This window comes from Acanthochromis polyacanthus, chromosome 18 (genome assembly GCF_021347895.1).
Source record: "Acanthochromis polyacanthus isolate Apoly-LR-REF ecotype Palm Island chromosome 18, KAUST_Apoly_ChrSc, whole genome shotgun sequence".
In the NCBI taxonomy this organism is placed as follows: Eukaryota; Metazoa; Chordata; class Actinopteri; family Pomacentridae; genus Acanthochromis; species Acanthochromis polyacanthus.
Window position 1 is genome coordinate 18,965,683 of NC_067130.1, and position 16,607 is coordinate 18,982,289.

The 16,607-nt window shown below is 39.4% G+C and overlaps 1 protein-coding gene across 1 annotated transcript in view; it reads right to left on the reverse strand.

Annotated features, from left to right (window-relative positions):
• adamts6 (ADAM metallopeptidase with thrombospondin type 1 motif, 6) overlaps positions 1-16,607 on the reverse strand; it is an 84,303-nt gene that overhangs the window by 15,489 nt on the left and 52,207 nt on the right. Inside the window, 4 exon segments of the mRNA XM_022198339.2 lie at positions 1,866-2,004; positions 5,287-5,450; positions 8,228-8,308; positions 9,000-9,123. Coding sequence (XP_022054031.2) covers positions 1,866-2,004; positions 5,287-5,450; positions 8,228-8,308; positions 9,000-9,123 — 508 coding nt within the window.

Below are 16,607 nucleotides of genomic sequence, written 5' to 3' on the forward strand. Positions count from 1 at the left end.
AACCCACATGCTTATTCAGTCATGCTTTTACAAAATATTACAAACCCGTCCAGGCCACGCTTGACAACTGGGAAGAAACACTATTTATTGTTACATGAAACCCATTGCTTTTGGGCTAAAAGGTTTGGTTTAGTCATTCTTGAGGCCACGGTCAACATTTCACTGCGGTTTCAGATTCTGAATGTTTGACTTTGCAGGACAAGCGCTCTGGAAGAGTGGCCGCGTCTCTGTGCAGCGCTGGTAAACCAGAAGCTATGCAGAGCAGCCCATTCACAGAACCTACACCATATTCATTACTTTGGTTAAAATATGGAAAATATACATGCTGAATTTATTAGAGGGCTGAATCTCCAGCTATAAAGGAATGATTCTGGAAACCCGGCTCAAATTATGATCCTGGGTTTCCGCACTCTGCTCCTCAGCATTTGTGGAAATATTGGTTGGGGAAGATTTACAGAATGACACACACACACACAAGATATAAAGAATTAAATGTTTAAAAAGGTTAGAAATATTCAAAAGGAATTTAAACACCCCCAGTATGTTACGGTATTCAACACCAAAATGCTTTGAGTTCTCTTTTTCAAAAGGCAACTGGTCGCTTGAGCTCAGCAGAAGGTCGACACAGAGACAGTGATGTTGTCTGTAAAGAAATAAACTGGAAATAATGGCAGAAATGGCAGTACTTAATAAAGATGTATTCTATGTAAATATATGCTGAATAATAATATGTGGAGTGTTAGAATTCATTTACAAGTTCATTTGAATCTATTAAATCTGAACCTCAAAACCTGCTGCTGGGTTTGAAAGTGCAAAAATGATACCAATTATCAGAGCCAGTAGCTAAAAAAAATAAAATGTTCAACTTTCTGATTGCTTTGAACTACTCATTGTGATGTGCCGTTTTAACTGCAAAATCAAATCTAAGCTTAAAATTGTGATATTTCATCAAAATCACTTCAGTTTGCTCTAATCAGTGAAAAATTAAATGCTGTGCTCTCCTGTGCAACCATAAAGATATGAGTGACTCAGCTGTGACCAACAGTGACATAACAAAAATTCAGGAAGTCCTTTGGCAGAACGGGGTGTTTTCTGTTTGTTTTTTAATTTTGTACTTTCTTTGTAAATACCCAGCTGTTCAAAAGTTTGAGGTCACTCAGAGATGTCCTTATTTTTAAAAGGAAGGCATTTTTTCGAATGAAGATGAAATTAAATGAATCAGAAATACAGTCTAGACATTGTCAATGTGGTAAATGACTATTCTAGCTGGAAACGGCTGATTTTTAATGGAATATCTACATAGGAGAACAGAGGAACATTTCCAGCGACCATCACTCCTGTGTTCCAATGCTACATTGTGTTAGCTAATGGTGTTGAAAGGCTCATTGATGATTTGAAAACCCTTGTGCAATTATGTTAGCACATGAATAAAAGTGTGAGTTTTCATGGAAAACATGAAATTGTCTGGGTGACCCTAAACTCAAAAAAAAAAAAAAATCAACAGTTGCTTTACTCTTCTTTCATAATTTATAACATTTTCACTTTGGCATTAAGGTGCAAAACTTTATATAGCAGTGAAAAATGAGTCCACAATGAGTAAAAATGTGAGAAAAAAACACCCAGAAACTGCTTCGAGTTCAGAGGGTTAATATGTAAAAAAGTTTTACTGGTCCTGATTTTTTCCACCAGGCTGACAGATGAAAAGAGAGAAATTGTGGTGTAATTAAGAAGAAATAAATCACAGAAAATACAGCGCATAAACATTTAAGAAGTACAAAAAAAGTCCAAACTAGTAGCAGTGGCAGAAGACTAGAAGAGAAGAGTGGAGGGGAAAGGTCCAGTGGCGGTTTGAGCTGTTGACTCACCTCCAGCGCAGGTAGCTGAGCATTCAGACCAGGGCAGGTGGTGCCAGGAGAAGCCCACCTCGTTGTCACCGCTGCCTGTGCGCTGGATGGGCACGTTGAACTTGTAGCGTATTCCGAGGTTCTGCTCCTGCAGCAGGACCTGCAGCGGACAAAAGTTGATTCATGTTGTTAAATTTCTACTCACTGTTTATTCGGACCACTTGAGGAGCAGCCCAACAAGCAGCTGATGTATGATGAGCTTAATGGCTTGTGTTTTGATTGTGTTAGTAAGAAGTAGACTATTTAGACATCAAGCAGACAGGGAGCAGCATTAGCATTAATTTAACTGCAATAATCACTCGCCTTATTTGGTCTCCATCAGCTCCTGAAGGAAAAAAATGTCTCTTTAGCTTCTAAGTGCTCCACTGTGTCATGTCTAACCCTGCTGTTAGCTGGGTAGGTAGCAAACAGAGTTTTAATCTCTTTTTTGCTGAATCCAGCTGATGAGAGCACCAAGAGTGAACCAAAACAGCAACGTTGTGGCCAAAACATTGACCTGAAAGGTTTTACAAAGCTCCTTAGACCTGAGGAGGGATACAGAATCAGGTCAGATCACTCAAACGAGACCAGAACAGTCCATATTAGTGAGGTTCTGTGGGTTTTATATCAGTCTGCTGGATGCAAGGAGAGACTGAGGAAGTCGGGCTTCAGAAGCCACAAAGAAATGGCCAGTGGTCGAGTGGCCGGTTGCTTGTCTATTCCAGTGGTGCTGTGTGGTCTGGTATTTTCAGCGTTTATGTCGGGGCAGAAACCGCTGAGTACTACGACAAGAAAATGCTCAGCAGCCTCACATCAGCTCAGAAACATGCGGGGAAACATAAAACCCATTTAAAATAAAGTGTGCATTCACACTGACATGTAGCTGGCAGATAATATCCATGAGCAAACTACCATACAGTAATGTAGTCGTTCTCCAAATCATGCAACATAGCAGTGTTTTCACCCTCCACATCTGAATAGCTTTTAACCCCAAACCACAGGCTGAGGGTCAGCTGAGGTTAACACCCAGATGTTGTGGACTGAGACACAGCAAGAGTATTAACAGTACATTCAAAAAAGATATGAACACAGAGCTGCAAAGTAAGAGGAGATCTTTAGGTGTGGCAGATGTCAGTGTCTGCACAGATTCTATTTGGAGTGCTAAAAGATAAGCAGCTACTGATTCTTTCATAGAAAGTTAGAGATGAGTCAGTGCGCATGAAAAATTAACAGTGCCCAGTGATGCTTTTAGCCACGATTACTGTCACATTTATGAGCAGGTCCCCCTATAGTTTCACAGTTTTCCACTGACCGTGGACAGAGGTCATCTTCAAGGAGATAAATCAAGTCTACTTTTGAAGGATGTATACAGAAAGAAATGCTCAACAACAGAGCTTAACCCCTTGACGCCTGAATTTACTTACAAACAAAAAACATTTTCTTGTGTGTTTTTGTTTTCCAGCTGATGTGAAAATAAGTGGAAATTATTAATTTATCTATCTAACATAGAACATAGATACATAAGTATATAATAATAACAACAGATATATAATAATTAGGTCCCATTCCGACCGGTCCTACTAGAAACCAGAGCTGTCAAAAGGTTCCGAGGTACGTATTAAATATGCACAAATTGGCAATGGGGGAATGGATACGCTATCTCAGCAGCAGTTTGAATCAAAGTGGTACGTTGCGAATTTGCAACAATAGGTGTAAAGGGGTTAAAATTCTCCGAGCTAGCACTGACAGAAACGTGGAGTTTTTGACCTTTAGTTTTTGACCTACTTTTGATGCACACATGAGGATAAACACAGATTTGTATGCATCTGACTGCCAATGGTCTTACCCAGTTAAGTGAGGCTATATAAGCATCAATTCCCATTTTGAAAAGCATTTTAAAGCATCTCAGCACTTTTTGAGACACACTTGAAAAAGCATATTACATCTATCCATTCTCTATACACCACTTAATCCTCATTAGGGTCGGGGGGGCTGCAGTCTATCCCAGCTGATGTAGGGTGAAGGCAGTGGACACCCTGGACAGGTCACCAGTCTATCATAGGGCTACATATAGAGACAAATAATCACACTCACATTCACACCTACGGACAATTTAGAATCATCAGTTAACCTCATTAGTTCTTGGACTGTGGGAGGAAGCCGGAGTACCTGGAGAAAACCCACGCATGCACAGGGAGCACATGCAAACTCCATGCAGAAGGATTCGTGGCCCATATCACATGACATGCATAAATATGAAGCAGAAAGTTGGTTTGTCGAAAATAACACAAAGGTAGCACAGCAATGATGAAAGGCAAGACCAAAGAATTCATTAACTGCACAGCAGCTGCTGTTGACATCAACAACCAGGTCAGCAGTGCCTGCAGTCTAATTCATTATCTGTCCCTGCTTTTTAGATCACATACTATTTCTTCTTACTTTCAGTGCAAACTGCAGCTGCTCTTACAGAGTACATACTGTTACATGCAGTATGCAAACTGCTTGGACATGTTACTTTGTCTTAATGCTGTTACACAGTGTGTTCTATCCTCAGCTGTGCAGAGGATTGTGAGTCAGAATGGTTAAAAAGGCTTGCAGTCTTTAAAGGCATACTAGCATACTGCATTTGACACACTGGAACATAGCGAATCTCTCTCTTTCATACAATATAATATAGTGGTATGACATCTGTAACATACTATATTGAATTAGCCACTGGTATTTAGTGTCTTTGTCTACCAAAAACAGTCACATGATGCGATCATGATGAATCAGAGACCAAATGTAGTGAAAGTAAGGCCCAAGAAAAAAGAAATATGGCATCTGTGTTATATTTCCAAAGTGTTTCTTTCCTGCACATCCAGACCAAATCAGATCTTTCACACTAAAACGGGCTCAGCAACATATCCAAAAATCTCTATTTAAGTGGTTCTAAAACACCAGAGCAGCATGGAAGATGATTAAAAAATGGTTTGCAATGCAGCAACAAATGTAAGGAAGATGAGAGCTGTGAACCAATAAACATGAATGTAAACAATGCTGGATTTAGGACACTTTATAGGAGCTTAGGGTTTCCACAATGCATTTTTGTGAGTAATAGTGAATGCAACCATAACTTTTGCTTGTTTAAAAGAAAACTCCACAGAGCATCAAGTCACTGAGGAATTCTGAGCCGGTTTTGTATGTATGGCACAGTGATAATGTGAACACTGCAGAGACGATGCTTTTTTCTCAATCTGCACTATTTCGGTTCTTGTGTATGTGATTTATGTGTATGTAGTTATATTTTCATGGTATTGTCCACTCACTTTGCATCACTGCAATGGTGATGAAAAAGAACATAAAAATTTAACTCAAACTGTGTTTCTAGTGCACATACAAAGGAAAAGAGCTGCTACATTACCATGACAAACAGGTTTTCAGTGGTGGCCCCCAGTGCCTCTAAAGACTCCGGTTCATCCGAGGGTCGCCTGTAGTGGAAGGCCGTCCCTGCGATGTCAAACTTTCTGGGCCAGTCGATGGTCCATGCTCCGTTGATGTAATAATCATCCCCCTCGGATTTCAACGCTGAAATGAGAATTACTTTCAGAAAGCTGCAATCAAAAGCGGACAGGAACGGTAGCTGGAGACAATCACTCGGTGTGATGTCACTGCCAGTGTCCGTCTCCTTCACCATCATCTTCAGCCTCCCTGATGTCACTGACAACCTTCCACCCTGACAGACTCAGCAGAAACACACACACTGCCAAAGAGGACGTGCACGTGCGCCGACACGTATGTACGTCTAATTTAGGAAGAGAAAGAAAACACAGCTCAGGTGAAAGCCTGGACGAACCTCATGAATACCACTCTGTCTGGTTGTCAAAACAAAAGCCGGTCTCCAAGCACAACACATCTGAATATATCCACTTTCTCTTGAAATGGGGCCAAATTGAGGAGAAACAATCCAATCATTGGCTATTCTGACTCTCTGCCTCTGCAGACTCCTCTCTGCAGCATTTAGATAACATGAACAATAGTGTACTGCTCTTTAACGTATCACGATCTCAGTGAATTATTTTTCGGCACATCTGGCACTGATTGTGGGCATTGTGATTTCTGAACAGTTTACACAAGTCTTCACAGCCTCTGGATTTATATTGTCTCACGTAGTCTTAATAAAACATTAAAAAATGCAAACTTTGCTGACCTAAATAGCAGAGACCTAGACAATGCTACATAAGAAAAATATTATCATTATCACCGAGGTCACAGATGAAACTCATAACAAAGTTACAAATTGCTTGGACAGGAAAATCAAGTCCAACACAATAGCTGAAATTGCACTCTTTAAACTTTGATATATAGACATCATATCCCCCGTAATCCTAGTGGACCAGGCAGCTGTCACCACGGCCCTATAAATCTGATGCAGCTCTCTGCTTCAAAGTGTAACTTAAGCCCTCCATCAACACCATCCGCTATAAATTCAACACGCTGTCACATGTCCTTCTCTTGTTAATGAAAAGACACAGAACCACGTTAATTGAATCCGGTTGTCTGATTGTTTTGATTGTGACATTGCCAGTGTTGCAAATAGTTTTTGTTTAGTCTGGAATGAAAGCGGATGAGTGTGGTGCCAAAGCAGCCATCATATGTGCAAAAATTCCAATTTCTTTGTCACAAGCTTGTTTTATGGCCTCACATTAGGCAACAGGAGATTAAATGATGGCATCCTCTAATTCTTTCTTGACAAAGTCACAAGGAAATCCCTGGAAATGTGGTCGACACCGAGGAGAACAGATAATGTGAAACAGCCGCGAACTGCCAATTCATCGCATTGCAGCGAATTACAGGGCCTACAGTGATTGATGGATCGAATGTGAAACAAGGGTTTGCAGCAACACGGGTGAATCTGTGAAACTGTACTTAGACAAAAAGGCTCAGTTTTGCTCCTTATGCAGGTCACATAGCTAACCACTGGCTTCTTAAAAAGAATTTTAAAAAACCCAGAAGGTTCTGTGCTGAATGGTTTTTTTTTTCAGAAACTTTAGAGAATCCTTTAACCATGTGGATGACAAAGTGTTTGGTGTGCAGACTGGCAAAAATATTTTTGACCTGTTTTTTCAGCTGTTTTTTGTGTTGTTTTTTTTAAAATCCAAGTAGTAATCTTTGTTTTAAATGAGAAACAGATGAGGCTTACAAAATGGCTAAAAATCCAAATAGTTAGATGGTTACCCATCGGTCCAGATGGTTGGAGGAGTCTTTAAAGTCCTTCTGGTTGTTGGTCATCCTGCTTCTGCCTGATGTTTCCTCCTTGTAAAAGGGATTCCTCCCACTGTTGCCAGTGTGTGCTCAAAGGGAGTCTGGAGGAAGATTTGTTGCACTTCTCTGTACAATTTTTAAGATTCTCACCTTACTATGTAAAGTGCCATGAAATGACATATGTCTAAAATTGAACTGAATTAAACTGATTTAACATTTTAAAATTTATCTTTGGGCATCGAAGTTACATATTTAAAAGGTTTTTCCACAAAAATAATCCCTTTCTGCCTTATAAAATGGCTTAGATTTATCTCTACACCAGTGTTTCCTCGAGAATGTGTAGACCTGTCAAGTCTCTGCCACTTTCTCAACTCAGTTTTCCACACTCACTGCTGCTCGAGCACACCAGCTGACCTAAGACGCTGTTCACACACTGTAAAGCTACTTTGGGAATTTGGAATATCGAAGTAATTCACGTTTAAACTGCAAACTGACTATAAAGAAAAAATCCCATCCTGCACACACAGGACTGATTTCTTCAGTGTTTATGTACAAAACCCTAAAAGTCTGAAACAGTGTTATTGAGACAGTATCATCAGTACACATCTGTTACAAAGTGGAAATACTCTGCCATAGTGTTGACTGTGTTTTTTTAAACTCAATAAGTGTCTTCTCGCATATACAATTCGCCATATGGCATTTCCATCCATCCGTTATCTATCAGAAAGGTCTGAAAAGGCCACTTCTGAGGCTGTACTTGTAAATGTTCACACCATCTCGTGCCCGCCCGGAGTTTCTACACCTCTTGTCTTTGCAAGTATTTGGTCATGAACCAAAGTGGAGTCAGTCATTCTCAGGAGTTCATGAATGTCTGCGCCAAAGTTCAATTTGCAATCTAATTAAAAGCGGGTTCTGAGGTCAGAGGGTTCAAACCACAAACATCAACCTCATTGTGATGCTCCGATGTGGAATTTTACATCGATGCATCCTGTAGCTGTTAATATATTCCAGTCTGGACCAAAGTCCCATCACCATGATTAATAAAAAATAAGGCTCAAAAAAGTCTTATTTCATATAATAATTCTAAGACTGCCACTTACCAATGTAATTCTTTGACATGGCAATTTCTTTAATCTCAATGTGAACCGATCCTTTTGGGATTTGAACCACCTCCATGTAGCCTGGAAAAAAAAAGACAGGCATCATTACAGTCGTATTTCTCCCACTCAAGGCCCCCAGCATTCATTTCTATGTGACATATTTTACAACAAAGAAGACATAAAGTTGGGTGGGAGTACATATAGAATCAATTCCAAATCACCCAAAAAGGACAAAGCAAACCTGCATGAGGACAAAACAACCCTCTCCTTTTTTTTTTTTTACAGTCACACACACACAGTATTTTTAGATGGTTTACCAGCCATACCATAGAAGGAGAAATATGTTTTCTCTCTCTCTCCTGCTCTCTATAGACAACCTCAGGCAACAGCCAACACCAGGTCCCTATCTCTACTCCTGATTTCTACACCCCATGATGTAATTAATTTGAAAAATATTATGTTTTGATCTATACTCTGACAACATAATTCTAAATAGCTAAAAACATATGCTCCGTCGGTGGGTGACAAAGGCCAAAAAAAAGACACACTTCCATGAGAGATTATCTTTCTGGCTTCAGGGATGTGCTGGCTGTCAGACAAAAGCCTCTTTGCCAAAAAGGACGATGAGTTTCCTCGCAGTCATCTCCGGAGAGTTTAAGTTTGTCACATGTGGCCATCAGACCAAAACACACTATCGCTGCTCTGTAGTATGTCAGTAGATTTCTAACAGAAACCTGAGGTGACCTGAAGCAGCAGGTCTGGAGCTACGCACCTCCTCTGGGCAGGGAATCGTTGAAGAGTCCCTCGGTGGCCTCACAGGTGCTGCCATCTCCTCCACACACACGGCATCGATCCTCTTTAGCATCAGAACCCAGGATGTTATCGCAGCCCACATGCTTTAAAGCCAACAAACAAAGCCGGAGAATGAGAGTCAGACTTGTTTTAATTGAAAACTGGAGAAGGGATTTGGATAATTTGGCACTGCGTTATTGTGAAAATATGAGTTTGTTACACATCAGAGGTCAGATTTCAGAGCACAGTCTTCAGGGTCTTTAAAAATAGTTGGAAAATATGGTTATTCATTTTCCTGCTGAGAGAAGATTGATACCACACTAAAGTGAATATTCATTAAAAACAACATAACTGTCTCAGTTTTCGAAATGCCAAAAAGCTGATTGGCTTTGCTCTGGAAAAACACACAGATCAACCCTTTCGTAATAGAAAAATTACAACCGATACAACACCAAAAAAACTGAAGAGGTCTGGCAACCCTTTCAATTCACTTCCATTTATTACTCTGTCAAGGAACGTGGCGGAGTTATGTGACAATCGGTGTATGTTTGTCAGTCTGTCTGTTAGCAACATTGCTCAAAAAACAGACTAACGGATTTAGATGAAATTTTCAGGGAAGGTCAGAGATAACACAAGGACCAAGTGATTAGATTTTGGCAGTGATGCAGCTTATAGTCTGGATCCATGGATTTGTTAAAGATTTCTGTACCACTGTGTGATAGTGGCACGCGTCAATGTAACTATGACAACAAGTGAACACTACTCACCTGTTCACATGAACAGGTGCGGACTTATCCATCGGAAATGATACAAGGAACAATTGATTAAATTGTGGGGGTGTTTCCGAGTCCCATCAATTCCTGCTGCCCGCTTCATATTTAGGTCACACAATTTGGTATCCGTACATAACATACACATGCAGAACACACACCTGAGCTCAGCGTAAGGTCATTTTGTTTGCGGGTACATCTATATTAAACGGCCACATTCTAGGTTGCTGTGATTTCCGATCATCAATAACTAACAAATAAATGCTGCATTTAATAAAATGTTGCATTTCTGACAGTGCCATATGGGGGAATGAACAGCCTTTGTGGAGTACTGCGCTCTCTGAGTGTTTTTCTAGTTTATATAGTGCCAATTCACAACATTTTACTTTATGACCTATGTGAACGATCTGGATTTAACAAAGAATCAAGCGAATGAATAAGTGGTTGCTTTTAAAATAAGTAAAGATATTGATGGAAAAAAGCATAACTGGAAGCGGCTAGTTAGCTTAGCTTAGCTGGAAACTGGAGGAATGTGCTGGCCTGGTCCTGTCTGTGTCTAAAGTTCACTAATTAATGCGTTTCTTTAACCAGTACAAAAACCGCAGTGTAAATTTGGCTCATTGTAGTTTTACAGAGTTTTCTAGACGTGACAACACTTGAGCTTCTACATGGACTAAACAACAACACATAATGTGCTAATTACTGAGCTTTACAGCTGCTGGTAAGGAGTATTTTTTCACCTTCGGAGCCAGCTTGCTGTTTTGACTTCTTCAACACCATTTTACTTTGACTTTGTTGCAAATCAAAGGTCAGATTTCAGAACAAAGGCTTCAGAGACTTAGTAACAATTTAACATTTTGGAAAATATGTTGATTTACTTTCCAGCTGAGAGAAAATTGATACCACTCTGGTATGTATATTCATTAAAACCAACATGACTATCTGAGTTTTCGAGATGCCATAAAGTTAATTTGTTTTGCTCTGGAGAAAACAAAACTCACAGATCAACCATTTTACATTGGATGACATCAGACCTTTCATTTGGAAGATTAACACATAGATATTGAGAGATAAATTAAAAAAAATGAAACAGCTTGGGGAAAGATTCTGGGTTTAACAGAGAACCACTGAGAAGTATAACCTTTTGTTTCTTATTTTGTTGAGATAACCTAAATTAATTTTGAATGAATTTTACGTGACCACGAATGTAAAGAGTGTAAACAGGTTGCTTTCGAAATGCTAAAGCTACTGATAAAAAAAAAAAAAGGAGAACAGAACTGAGAGCAGCTAGTTAGCTTAGTTTAGCATAAAGAGAAGGAAAATGCTGGCCCACCTCTGTCTAAATGTAACAAAAGACACCGCCTGCCCTACTGTTCATGTGGTACCAAAACTGGAGTATAAAAATGGCACATTGTGGTTTTACAGGGTTTTACAGAGGTGACAAGACTCCAGCTTCCACATAGATTAAACAGCAAGACATAATGTGTTAATTACTGAGCTCTAAAGCTGCTGGTTGGAGTATTTTGTCAGCAACAGAGCCAGGCAGTTTCCCGCATGTTTCCGGACTCTATCAGCTGCTAGCTGTAAAGTAATATTTAACAGAGTGGCATCGATCTTCTCATCTAATTCTCAACAAACAGCTAATTAACACATTTTCTCAAATGTTCAAACTGCTACCTAAAAGCACATAAAGCCTGTTCCTTTAAAAAAAAACTGAGCTAAAACAGGAGTGACTGGCACAGTGAGGGGGATTTTTGGGGGGAAGGATTTGTCTTGTTTGTTTATAAAGGAAATCACCAGAATACAATGCCCTCCTTTTTATATTTATACAGCATTCACACAGTCCCATGCAAGTACAGCCCTCTACTGTTCGGGCAGCTTCAGCTGAGACATCATTTCACTCCAGATTCCTACGATTTACTCACAAACTGAAAGCCAGAAAAAAGCTAGAAAGTGGCGCTTAAGTTCAAATTTCTTTTCTTAAAATTCTGGCACATCCAAAAATGGCCAAGCTACAGTTGCACAGGAAAAGAACTGCTATCGGGCTATCAATATTAGCATATGTATTTTGATTCCATAAAAAGACATTTCTTTTGTTCTGTTCAGCTCCACTGAGTGACATTTTCAATGACTGGATAAGGAAGCCACAAACAACTAGCTTGTTCTAACACTATATTTATCTCCTAAATTAATAAATAGCTAAAGATAAATTAATACTTGCAGTTATGGCTGCAATTATTAGTCACTTGGCAGGTTTTTTAGATCATAAAAAATGATAGACTCAGAGTTGAAACTATCCAGCGTAATGGATATAAAATGTGTTGGCTTCAGATAAAATTTAATATGGAGGTCGCATGGAGCCCATTAAATCTTTATCTGTGCTCAATTTGGAGTGATTGCTTCATTTCTTGATTGGTAATGCCTCAGAGCGTCATGGGGGGAATGCTGCTATTCAGTAGACTTTGACTGAAGGTTTTCATTATGTCATTATTTTTCATTACTTAGGGGTCTTTAAGGCCCGCTACACTAGCAGTGTCTTCTGTTGATGGTTAAGCAAATGCAACGTGTATGCAAAGCAACCATTCCTCACGTGTACATTAAAACTTCTAAACATATGTAAATACTTAAACTTATGACAGAGTGGAAAGCATTAACTGGTTCCTCTGTGCAGTGGTTTTTATGCACAATGTTTAAATTATTTTGCATCTTGAAATATATTTGCCTGGATGTACATAACTTTTACCATCTACACTTCCGTTATTCTGCTTCTTCAAATAATTTGCACACAATTTTAACAGTTCTTGATTAAACACAGATCAGGCAGAACTTCATAACCACCTGCCTAGTATTGTGTTGATCTCCCTCATGTCATCAAAAATGCCCTGATCCATTCGTCCTGGGCAAGAAGACCTCTCAGGACGTTGGCAGTGGATCCTTTGGGTATTTTGGGTTGTGCAGCGAGGCCTCTACGAATCAAACTTGTTCCACTGCATCCTGTTGATGCTTGACGAGAATGGGGTCTAGGAAGTTCGGAGGTAAAATCAACATCTTGGGTGATTGTCATGTTCCCCAAGATGTTCCTGATTGTTTGATGTTTTTTGTGAGGTGGTGGGGTGCATTTTCTTGAAGTGAAAGGCTAGGGATATTTGGGATTTCCATTTGCATGGAGTAGTGTGCTTGTTCTGGGACAATGTTTATTTTGGCGTCTATATCTCATCAACATGAATGTCAAAATTCAAGGTTTTCCAGCAGAACACCACATAGCACCAGTAGGATCAACGTAATTCACTTCACCTGTCAGTGGCCATAATTTTGTGGCTGATCGGTATATGTTGGGTTGCACTATCTTTGAATGGCAGAACAATATTTTGGTACTTGTGTGTGTAAAGGCAGCAAAGTTAAGAATCATTCTTTCAAAAATGTTTCACTACTTGGTAAGTATAAGATCATCATGTTGCATTATCACTGGTGTGTGGATTATTTTAGCCATTTTTCATTCAAAAAATAAAAATCAATCAAATTCTATTCAGTTTAAGAACCACATAGCGTTGATGCCTAAACCTCACCAGACAGTGTGAAAACTCCTGCTGCTGGCCTCCATGCTCTCTGTGTCAACTCAAGTACAGTCTCACTTGGTGAGAAAACGCATTTGTTTCACAGTGTAAATGAGAAAACATTTGTCTTTTACACTGCATTTCTTCTGTAAGGTGAGGTCTAGAGGTCTAGAATTTCACACAGGTGTGGTTGACAAGATGTACAGTAGAAGGTTACAGATGAGTTCTGGCATAAAGCATGTCTTAGTTATTGTTTAAATATGACTTTTTACAGTTGAGGGAAAACAATAACTGTTTTGAGGCATTTAGAGAAGAAGTTAGCTCTCTTACATGTAAGTGGCCACACAGCTCCTCTGGTATAAGCTTTTCCAGTTTGGATTTGCCAAATAGGCAAAAAAAAACATTACACAAAAAAGGGCATATGCAGGTGTTGACCTATTATTATCATCAAATTTGGTATTTAACCTGTTTTTTATTATCAGCATTGTTTTTGTAACTACATTTTTTACAACTAAGATCAGTTAAAAATGCATTTGTGGAGCGATTGCCTCTTTTTGTCTGTAGTCATGAATAATTTCTAATCAACACTGAAGAATAACTGTTCAGAAGTTCACTTTTAATGACTCATACATACAAAAAAGGTCAGTTGTCATTCTCTTTTGATTACTAATAATTTGTGTCAGCCTTGATAAAAGATATCTGTGAATGCTAAGATGTTACGTATCATTGTTTTGTATTTTTAAAACTGATTTCTTAACTCACGGCTAACTCACTGAACTGCGAGAGATTATTAAAATAAGTGGCACACTGCTCTGTAATCTCCGCTCATATTTACACTTCTGCATTAATGTGAGCGACATGGCAGAGATTAGACGCAGTGCAACTTGTAGTAAATGGAGTATTTTTGGACACGGCTGCCGTCTCTTAACAGGGTCATAACAGCTTTATCAAGTGCAGCAACAAAACTCAAGTTTCCAAGTGTGTCAGGATGAATGTTGGGGAACTTTATATAAAAATGATGCCTCAGAGATCAAGAATATTTTCATTTGATGGCATGTTCATAAAAAACTTGTGGGTTTCCATCCAAAAAAGACAGTTTTCCTGATGGAAAAGGTAACGCTCAAGTCCAAAAATTAAATCGGAGAAAAAGGTGGCACTCCATAAAAAAGTTGAGTTTCTCTCAGCTGAAGCACCATATAGATTTAATGGAGTTGGATTTAACCGATACTGTCCTACAGCGAGGAATAAGGTGATTTTAACTATTTTAAAGCTACTTAAAGAGGGGAAAAGTGTCTGTTTATGCTATGTGAAGGATTTCTGTTGTTTCTGACACTGCTTTGGATCTCAGCTTCTTTGTAATGTCTATCACTTTCTCTCCTGTCTCTCTGTTATTCATAACCTGTCTCTCTCTCTCCACCACATGTGCACAGCTTTGCGTTTTGAGTGTTTCTGAGAGCTTTCCAAGCAGACAGAGATTTATCACAGTGTGGCAGCAAAGTCAGAGAGCCAGCCTCTGGAATAAAACGACGGGCTGGACTCTGACTGGAAACAAACCTGAAATGCTCCTCTGGTAGGGAATATTCCACCTCTTGGGAGTTTTTCTTCCCATTAAAACACACATCATGTTGTGTTTTTATATTAGAATCAGAGTAATGTCGCGGGCACGGACGCCGTGTTTTCATGCCAAACAGGAATCAAATCGTATGGTGAGGTGGAAGTCAAAGCAAATACTTGAAGTGAGGAACCAAAAAGTTATTTCAGCTGCATTTCAGAAAATACTCAGAAACCCGCGTCCATACACACACACACACAAAGTACACAAAAATGATTTATGCTCATGAAAACAAAGACAGCACCAACTGCCAACCTCTTTAAATAAAATCTTATTTGGCCTTGTTATTAAATCTGCCTTGTCAAATATATATAAAATCATTATTCAATAAAACAACAATGATTTTTGTGTTTTATTTACCACAAAACAATCCTGGCCGAGGCTGCAGAGGCCTGATAAGAGTCTTGTTCGATCACAATCAGCAGCTCAAAGGCCTGATTGTTCTTCACTGGAGAATGGTGTGGTTTTGTGCTTTGGCTGCTGTGTTATGTGACCAGTATCTAGCCAGCAGAGCTGTCAGAGATAAGAAACTGACTGAGAGGCTGAGGAAACTCTTAGTAGGTCAGTTTTAATGCAGAGACAAAATGTCACTCTAGCAGAAATTTGAGAAAATACACTGCCAGTCACACACTCTAATATTTCATTGGACCACCTTTAGCTCTGATAATAATACACATTTGCTGTGGCATCATTTCGATAAGCTTCTGCAAAGACACAGCATTTATTTCAGTTCAGAGTTGCATTATTTTTCTACCACGATCTTGTGTTGATGATGGGGAGTCTTCTCCAGAACATCCCGAAGATTCTCAATAGGCCAATCCATGTGTGAAAATGATGTCTCATGCTCCCTGATGCACTCATTCACAATGTGAGCCCCATGAATCCTGACATCATCATCTTGGAACATGCCAGTGGCATCAGAGAAGAAATGCTCCATTGATAAAAAAGACCTGGTCATTCAGTTTATTCAGGTAGTCAGCTGACCTCATTCTTTTGGAACAAAACACTGCTGAACCTGATCATAACCCGAACCCCCACAGACTTGTAGGCACTAACCGTGGTGAGTGCTTCACTTCATCTGCCACTATTCTTACTCTGATGCATCAATCACTTTGGAACAGGGTAAATCTGGACTCATCAGACCACATGACCTTTTATTGCTCAACAATCCAATCTTCATGCTTTATAGTAAAGTGAAACCTTTTTTTTCCTGATTAGCCTCACTGATCAGTGGTTTTCTTAGAGCTACACAGCTGTTTAGTCCCAACCCCTTGAGTTCCCTTCACATTGTGCATGTGGAAATGCTTTTGCTTTCACTATTAAACATAGCTGTGAGTTCTACTGTTCATTTCCTACGATCATCTAAGAGTTTGTTCCGACCACATTTGTTCCTCAAACATGATGGTTCACCACTATCCTTCAGGTTCTAATAATGCACTGTACGGTTCTTAACCTGATTTTAGTCGTTTCATCTCCTTAGTTGTTTTCTTTGCTTGATGCAGGCAGATAATTTCACCCTTCTCAGAGAGATTAACATCCTTTCCATGACTAAAGGATGTTAATCATTTAAGAAATAAGAAGCTCCTCACTGCATCAGCTGGGGTTAAATAAGTTGTTGCAGCTGAAACATATTTATCACTGCAATAATTATC